The sequence below is a fragment of the Nicotiana tomentosiformis genome, chromosome 5, assembly GCF_000390325.3.
Source record: "Nicotiana tomentosiformis chromosome 5, ASM39032v3, whole genome shotgun sequence".
Taxonomy (NCBI): domain Eukaryota; kingdom Viridiplantae; phylum Streptophyta; class Magnoliopsida; order Solanales; family Solanaceae; genus Nicotiana; species Nicotiana tomentosiformis.
In genome coordinates, this window is record NC_090816.1 from 49,798,518 (window position 1) to 49,807,402 (window position 8,885).

At 43.3% G+C, this 8,885-nt stretch overlaps 1 protein-coding gene across 1 annotated transcript; it reads right to left on the reverse strand.

The window, feature by feature from the left end:
• Positions 1–329: 329 nt before the first annotated feature.
• Positions 330–3,396, reverse strand: LOC138892324 (uncharacterized). Its single transcript, XM_070176031.1, has 5 exons — positions 3,159–3,396; positions 2,490–2,708; positions 1,678–1,949; positions 1,224–1,424; positions 330–554 (listed from the first exon to the last, which is right to left on the reverse strand). Exons 1-5 carry the CDS (start codon positions 3,394–3,396, stop codon positions 330–332), a joined length of 1,155 nt encoding a protein of 384 aa, XP_070032132.1.
• Positions 3,397–8,885: the final 5,489 nt, after the last annotated feature.

Here is an 8,885-nt window from a genome sequence, read left to right on the forward strand (position 1 = left end):
GCTGCTGGCTCCCCAACTACCTTCTTAAACATAGACACATGGAATACCGGGTAGACTAATGACATTTCGGGTGGTAGCTCAAGCTTGTACGCCACCTGGCCAATTCTCTGAATGATTTTATACGGCCCGACATACCTCGGACTCAATTTTTCCTTTTTCCCAAACCGCATAACACCCTTCATGGGGGAAACTTTTAGGAATACCCAATCATCTTCTTTGAACTCTAAGTCTCCGCGACGGACATCCGAATAGGATTTTTGACGACTCTGGCAGTTTTCAACCGCTCTTTTATGGTCTGGCCCTATCAACTCAGCTTCCAAAATCTCGAACTACCCAATGGGAGATCTACATCTCTTACCATATAATGCCTCAAATGGTGCCATCTGAATACTCGCATAAAAGATATTGTTATAAGAAAACTCTATTAGTGGTAAATGATCATCCCAGCTACCCTTGAAATCAAGAACAGAAGCATGCAACATGTCCTCAAGCGTCTGAATAGTCTGCTCTGCTTGCCCGTCGGTCTGTGGATGGAAGGTTGTACTACGATTTACCTGAATACCCAAACCTTGCTGAAATGTCTTCCACATATTGGCCGTGAATTGAGCCCCTCGATCGGAAATGATGGAAACTGGAGTGCCATGCAGCCTGACTATTTTCTTGATATACAACTAAGCATATTATTTTGTTGTGTTGGTAGATTTAACTGGCAAGAAGTGTGTTGATTTCGTGAGTCAATCCACAATCACCCAAATTTAGTCAAACTTGCGCGGAGTGCGTGGTAATACTACCAAAAAATCCATGTTAATCATTTCCCATTTCCACATTGGAATTTCTATGTTTTGTGCCAACCCACCAGGCCGTTGATGTTCGGCCTTCACTTGCTGACAATTCGGACACCTTACCACAAAGTTCGCCACATTCCTTTTCATGTCATTCCACCAATAGATTTCCTTAAGCTCGTGATACATCTTTGTAGAACCTAGATGCACGGAATACCTGGAAGCATGAGCCTCGGTCATGATTCTTTCCCGGAGACCATCTACGTTCGAAACACATAGCCGCCCTTGGCACCTTAGTGTACCATCATCCATGCTGAGCACAAAAGACATAGTCTTATGTTTAAGAATCCCCTCCTTCAGTTGTACCAACAATGGATCGTTGTATTGCTTCTCTTTGACTTCCACAACAAGCGATGATTCAGTCCTATTTTGCACAATTACCCTTCCTTCACTAGAGTCCGCAAGATGAACTCCCAAACTGGCTAGCTGATGAACCTCCTTAGACAACGGCCTTTGACATGCCTCCAAGTGAGCCAAACTACCCATAGATTTCCGACTAAGAGCATCTGCCACAATATTGGCTTTCTCCGGGTGATATAGAATATCGATGTCGTAATCCTTGAGTAACTCAAGCCATCTACTCTGCCTCAGATTTAGCTTTTTTTGTTTGAAAATATATTGAAGACTCTTGTGGTCCGTGAATACATCCCCATGGACCGACCCCATACAAATAATGATGCCAAAGTTTCAATGCAAAAACCACCGCCGCAAGTTCTAAGTCATGTGTTGGATAGTTCTTTTCATGATTCTTGAGTTGCCTAGAAGCATAAGCTATAACCTTACCATGTTGCATTAATACACACCCAATCCCAATTCTTGAAGCATCACAATATACCACAAATCTATTTATACCCTCTGGCAGGCCCAACACCGGCGCCGTAGTCAATCTTGATTTCAACTCTTGGAAACTCCTTTTACAAGCATCAGACCATTGGAACTTAACCACTTTCTGAGTCAATTTAGTCAACGGCGAGACAAGAGTAGAGAACCCCTCCACAGGCTTTCGGTAATACCCTGCTAAGCCCAAGAAACTACGAATCTCGGTTGGCGTTGTAGGTCTAGGCCAATTCTTCACTGCCAAACTCTTTTGAGGATCAACCTTAATTCCTTATCTAGAGACAACATGACCTAATAATGAGACAGATTCAAGCCAAAATTCATACTTTGAAAACTTCGCATACAATTGGTGCTGATGAAGAGTCTACAAAACTGCCCTGAGATGATAGGCATAGTCCTCTCGACCTCGTGAATACACAACAATATCATCAATGAATACTATCACAAAGGAGTCGAGGAAAGGCTTGAAAGCCCGATTCATAAGATCCATGAAAGCCGCCGGGGAATTTGTTAGCCCAACAGACATTACCAAAAATTCAAAGTACCCATACCGGGTCCTGAAAGTTATTTTTGGAATATCCTGCTCCCTGATCTTCAATTGGTGGTACCTGGACCGCAAATCAATTTTGGAGAAGTACTTAGCACCCTGTAATTGATCAAACAAATCATCTATTCTTGGTAATAGGTATTTGTTTTTGATTGTGACTTTGTTGAGCTGCCGGTAGTCAATACACATCCTCAGCGATCCATCTTTCTTCCTTAAAAAGAGAACTGGTGTGCCCCATGGTGACACACTCGGTCGGATGAAACCCTTCTCTAACAAATCCTTCAATTGTTCCTTTAGCTCCTTCAATTTTGTTGGTGCCATCCTGTAGGGCGGAATAGATATAGGGTGCGTGTTTGGCATCACATCAATCCCAAAATCAATCTTCCTGTTTGGCGGAATCCCAAGGAGCTCATCAGGAAAGACCTCTGAAAATTCATTCACAACTGGTACAGATTCTAGTGTAGGTGCCTCAGCAGTGGTGTCTGTAACCCGGACCAAATGATAGATACACCCCTTATTAATCATCTTCGTGGCCTTAAGGTAAGAAATAAGCCTACCTTTTGGCATCACTTTATCCCCCTTCCACTCAACAACCGGTTCATTTGGAAATTCAAACCTCACAGTTCTAGTTCGGCAGTCGAGCTTAAACAAACATGAATAAAGCCAATCCATCCCCATAATTACATCAAAATCGACCATCCACAATTCAATGAGAACGTCCACGGTGTCCCGACCACGTACCGTGACAACACAACCCCTATACACCCTTGTGGCCACAATAGACTCGCCAATCGGAGTAGATACAGAGAACGGCTCATGAAGTTGTTTCGGTTCTATCCCAAATTCCATAGCAACATAAGGGGTAACATAGGACAATGTTGAACCGGGATCAATAAGAGCATATACATCATGAGATTGGACAGTCAATATACCTGTGACAACATCTGGAGAAGCCTCTGCCCTCTGGCGACCACTCAAAGCATAGAAACGGCAGGGTCCTCCTGAACTCTGCACACCACCCCTAGCTGCACCATGCCCTGCTAGTGCAGGAGAGCCTCGAGCTGGAGGGGGTGCTGCAGATGTAGCAACTGCAGAACTGGATGGTTGTGTTGTGCCCCTGCCCGTACCCTGGCGGGATGAACCACACTCCCTATGAATATGACCCCTCATTTCACACCCGTAACACACCGGCATGTCCTAGTAGCAGATCCCCATATGCATCCTCCCACACTTGAGGCATGAGGGCCTCCCCTGCTGCTAGAATCTCCCTCCTGATCAGCCCTGATGCTGGGACCTCCTGCTGCCTTGATTGGGCCAGGAGTGACTCCCCTGCTGCTGACTGTGCCCCGCTGGCGGTGCACTGGCTGAAGGCTGAGCATAAGACTATGATGGCCCTAATGACCCTCCCCTAAAAGCTGATCTCCCAACACCAAATTAATCCCCAGGGTTGCCCGCGGATCGGGCCCTACTGCTACCCTCTCGCTCCATTATGTTCTTTAACTCTTGGGCCTCTATAGCTTGAGCAAACGCCACCATCTTACCATAGTTCATATCAGAATTTAAGGCAGTTGTGGCAGCCTCATTAATAACCAAAGGACTAAGGCCCTGCACAAATCGACGCACTCTGGACTCCATGGTGGATATCATGTGAATAGCATATTTTGACAGGTGCGGGAACTCCATGTGATACTCCCACACACTCTTACTCCCTTGCTTAAGATTCTCAAACTATGCGGCACGGGCTGCCCTAGTCTCGGTAGGAAAGGAATGGTCTATAAAGGCATCAGGAAACTCACTCCACTTAGCTGGAGGGCTCCCCTCCTCCCGAGAGTCCTCCCACAACTCAAACCAAGAATATGCCACCCCTTTCAGGTGGTAGGCGGCCAACTCCACTCCCTCTACCTCAGTAGTGCGCATAACCCCAAGAGTCTTATGCATCTCGTCAATGAAGTCATGTGGGTCCTCCTCGTGATTAGCACTCGTGAACACCGGAGGATGCAACTGCAAAAATCTGTTCACACTAGCACTAGTAAAATCCCCTGGTTGGCTAGAAGATATGGGTGCAACATTCGACCATTGGGCCTGAGAAGCCACTATCTGAGTTAGTATTTGAATAGCTTTTCTAAGATCCCCGTCAGATATACCAAAACCGAAAGTTGGGGCTGGAGGTGGAACCGGAATATCTGGTGGAGGAACCGTTGCACGCTCAGTAGGTGTAGGGACTGGTGTGTCCTGGTCAGGTGTAGTGGAATCACGCAGTGAAGCAGTCAGGGGATTATATTCACCCCTCGGGTATTCACCCGCATCATCAAATAGAGGGTCAACTGCCACTCCTGAAGTAGTATTGGCCCCTCGGCCAGTTCTTGCTCTCTTCTTAGGTGTTATATACTGAAAGCTAAAGGAATGCACGCATTAGAGGAGGAACAGTTGCACAATTAGTTTTATCGTACGATCCAGAATATCAAAGAAGAGTAGTGTTCCTAAATGTCCAAGTAGCTTCCAACTTATAGATGTGATCGACAACATACCGATAAGAAGTACTCTACCAGACACGGCTCCGAGACACCCTAGGACACTTTAAAACCTTAGGCTCTGATACCAAGTTTGTCATGCCCCAACCTCGGGAAGCGCGACCGACGGTCAACCGAGTGAACCCGACCTAGCAAGCCTGTTAGACACTTTCTACCCAACTCACCCATGATCTAGAAAAGACGTGATTTCATTAATTATACAGTAGGAAGCTCATTCATGCAATACTAAATTGTTTAATTAGATACTTCTCCTTTCAGTCTCAAAATACACATATTCTTATAGTCTGAGTGGAACAAGTGATCAAACACAACATAAATTGCTGAACATTCCCAACACCCATATGCAACCCACACAGTGTCTACAGAGCCTCTAAAGATACAAAAGAGTGTAAAGAAGGTGCCAGCAACAAGGCCCAAACTATACCTCAAAAAGTACAATAATATAAGCAAAAGATATATTACATGACCCCGGAATGAAATGGGGCTCACCGAGTCCGCTGAGATGAGGATGCAGCACCTATCTGTGATCAACACTGTCTGCTATGGAACCACCTACATCCATTTAAAGATGCAGTGCCCCCGGCAAAAGGAAAGTTAGTACTGTCGAATAGTACTAGTATGTATAATTAAACGCCACTTCAATAGAATGAACAATAATACAAGGGGGGAGACTGTCAAGAATGCAATATGAACTTCAAATAACACTAAAACATCATGTTAAAGATCACTTAGATTTTCAAGTTAATTGCCACGTTATTTGGTTGGATGGTTTTATTTTTTATGCCAATATACCATAGTCCACAATATCATTGTGTTCTTATACGGAGTCCGATCTCGGCCCGATCGGCTAAGCCATCTCATTTGAGACATCAACCATATTCATTATTTCATTCACAATACCACAGTGTTATTACATGAAGTCTAATCTCGGCCCGATCGGCTAAGCCATCTCATTCGAGACATCAACCATTTCAAGTGATCATCTTACTTCATATTTCCTTCCCATCTTTTCAGCACATTGGCACAAGTGGCTTTAATTATAAAGTCGTTCTTGGCACTTGGCCTTATTTCATAATTCGAGTTCTTTTCCACAATCCAACATTATTATTATCATCAATAACAACACGGTTTTCATTCAAGACTCTTGATTTCACATGTGTGCAATTTAGAATTCAAGGAACATAGAGGCTTTTCAGACAATTTGGCATAACAGTCTTTAATCGAATTTGACTTGAAGTCTAGGCATAGTAGCACATTTTCTAAGTCTTGAACATTTCCTCAGATGACTAGAATACATGATGAAAGCATGGGAATACATATTACGCATATATTTGCAAAGCAAGCACATTTGGGATAGCAATTTCTAGGATGTTCAATTTGGGACTTACGCGTCGATTACATAAATATTGTGGGTTTCAATTCTAAGAAGAGTGGGTTTAGCCAACATACCTCAATTGAGCCTCTTAATACTCTAAGATGTTAAGGAATATTAGCAACTTCAATCTATTTTACCAATATAGCAAAATTGAACCCAAAATTAGGAAAACAATCATAATTCTAGCTCACTTGAGCATTCTATCAAACACCATGTGTGCATTAAGGTTTCATGGCCCTTTCATGAAAGACTTCACCAACCCATACCAAATTCTTTTCTATCTTTAACTCACAACCTCCCCACATACCTTAGGAACACATGCATGCAAAGTGAGAACCCCCATCCCATGAATTACCTTACTAATGGCCCATTCTAGTTCCATTTTGAAATTAAGAGATTGGGTGATAGAATTTACCTCTTAGGAAGAAGACCTAGGTGCCTCTCTTGATAATCTTCAAGGTTTTAAGTGAGAATTGAAGAGTAATTTGGTGAAGATCACTTTCTCCCTCTAGAACCCTCTCTCACTCTAACAATATCAGAAAATAAGCTCAAAATGGTCCAAGGTAGGTGTCTTAATGGAATAGGGTCGGGTTTAAAAACCCCAAAAATGAAGCTCCGGAACAGGTTCTGCGGTCGCATATGCCACCGCATCATAGTTATGCAGTCCGCGAAATGACCGTGAAATTGGGGTGCCAAAACCGGAGAGGAACTGACTAGGTCTGCAGTCACTATGCGGCCCGCAGACCTGTTCTGTGGTCACATAATGCACCGCAGAACTATTCTGCAGTCGCATAGTGCACCGCAGACCCTCCCTCCGAAAAATCCCAAGGTGGGATATGCGACAAGAGTGCGGCCCATGAAGTGGTTATGTGGTCGCATAATGGCCATGAAATTCGACATCAACAAGACCCAGAAAATGGACCCACTGTGCGACCATTCTACGGTCCGCAGAGTGGTTCGGCTGTCGTAGAATAGGCTGCAAAAATGTCTACTACTATTAACCTCTACGCCTATTTGGGCATCACGAAAATCTTGATTTTTAGGAAAACATTTACGGGGCCTTACATGGTAATTCGTGTGTTCTATGGATTTTAAGGTTGGGAGTACTCATGAGCAGATTATTATGGTTGTAGGCTTTAAAGTTGTGGCCAAAACTAGCCAGATTATAGTCTGTATTATGATTCAGTCATTGTGGATTTTTGAGGGGTTAATTATCTATTTGTGGATTACCAGGGTTGATTTGGGAGCTCATTGGTAGGCCTAATGAAGATGTGTATTCGACACCGGGTCGAATCTATTGACTCAGCGTCGTTATTGCAGAAAGGTGTGCCATTCGGTTGAAGTGAGCTTGTTTGTGTTCTGATATATTCTATGTGTTATCCTTCTATGCTACGAGGGGGTGTGATATGTTGGTTATATACACACATGGTGCGGTTTTATTTGGGCCTTATAGCGGAATTTGAGCAAGATGGGTATTTGGGTGATGCATGATTGATTGCACATTGGTTATGTTCTTTTGGGTCTGTGTGACATTGTGTCATTTGCTTCTCCGTGGTCATGGTCATGCACATTGGGTACCTGATGTCGAGTTGCGCATGGTTATTGATTTTAAGCAGGGCGGCTTAAAGTATCTCATATGGACCAGTGTTTTGATGGGGTCACGTATTGCGGTAGAGTTATGTTGAGATATGACCCTTTGTGATAGATTCATGTGTTATGGTTCTACGGTGTGTGATGGGCTTTTAGCATTGTGTTGTGGCGGTATTGTTGAGCTTGCGGGATGGTTCTCTCGTTTGAGTCATTTTTCATGTTTGAGTATGGTTCTCTCGTTTGAGTCATTTTTCATGTTTGAGTACATTTGAATTATTGTGTATGGTGCATGGATTGCACGGTTTGTGGCTCTGGGTAGTATTGGTGTTTCATGCCAGTAGAGTAGTTTGTATTTGATAAGATGAAGTAGTCGGATCTAGGATGGGTGCTATCAGATTTGATTGATGTATATTTGGAAGGATAATATAGGAAGTCGGCCTAGAAATTGGCTATAGTTCTTATTGAAGGAGAGGGAGCTCCATGACTTGTTGATCTAATGAATGGTTATGAGTATCCGCTTGTTTCTTTCATCATCGACAGTGTATGAAAGTTTTAGAATGAGATTTTGTTTGACATGAGGTTTATTACCAGAATTGGGTTGTTTTGGGCAACTGCTATGATTGGAGATTTTGCTATGAGTATTTGAGTTATGCGGTATATCATGTGATTACATCTTAGGTTATGGTGATGTCTTGATATAGCTTGTTTAGACTTATACAGTGTGTAGATGCGAGATGCGGGTCTTATAAAAAATTCCGGATATTGGAAATTGGATTCTATGGTATACGGGCTAAGGTTTAATTAAGGATTTTCAGTTATGTTATGTCGTTAGGCTTATATGGATTAGGGTGACGTGGGATCACCCCCCGGGTATGGGCATGGTAAGGTTACACGGCGGTTTGATAGCTTTGGGAACAACTCTGGGTACGTTCGTCCTCGATGTAAAGTGGGGGAGGATGTAAAGACCCAACCGGTCATTTTGAGCAGTTGCACTTCGCTCGGTAGTTTACGGGCATGATTAGCTGTGTATAATGTATTATGACTTATGTGAATCATCGGTTTTGGTTTTCACATTATTCAGAATCGATTTGGAAGGATGAATTTCATCGTTGAAGCTTAAAATTAGAAGAGTTGACAAAGTTTGACTTTTTGTGAATTTGACC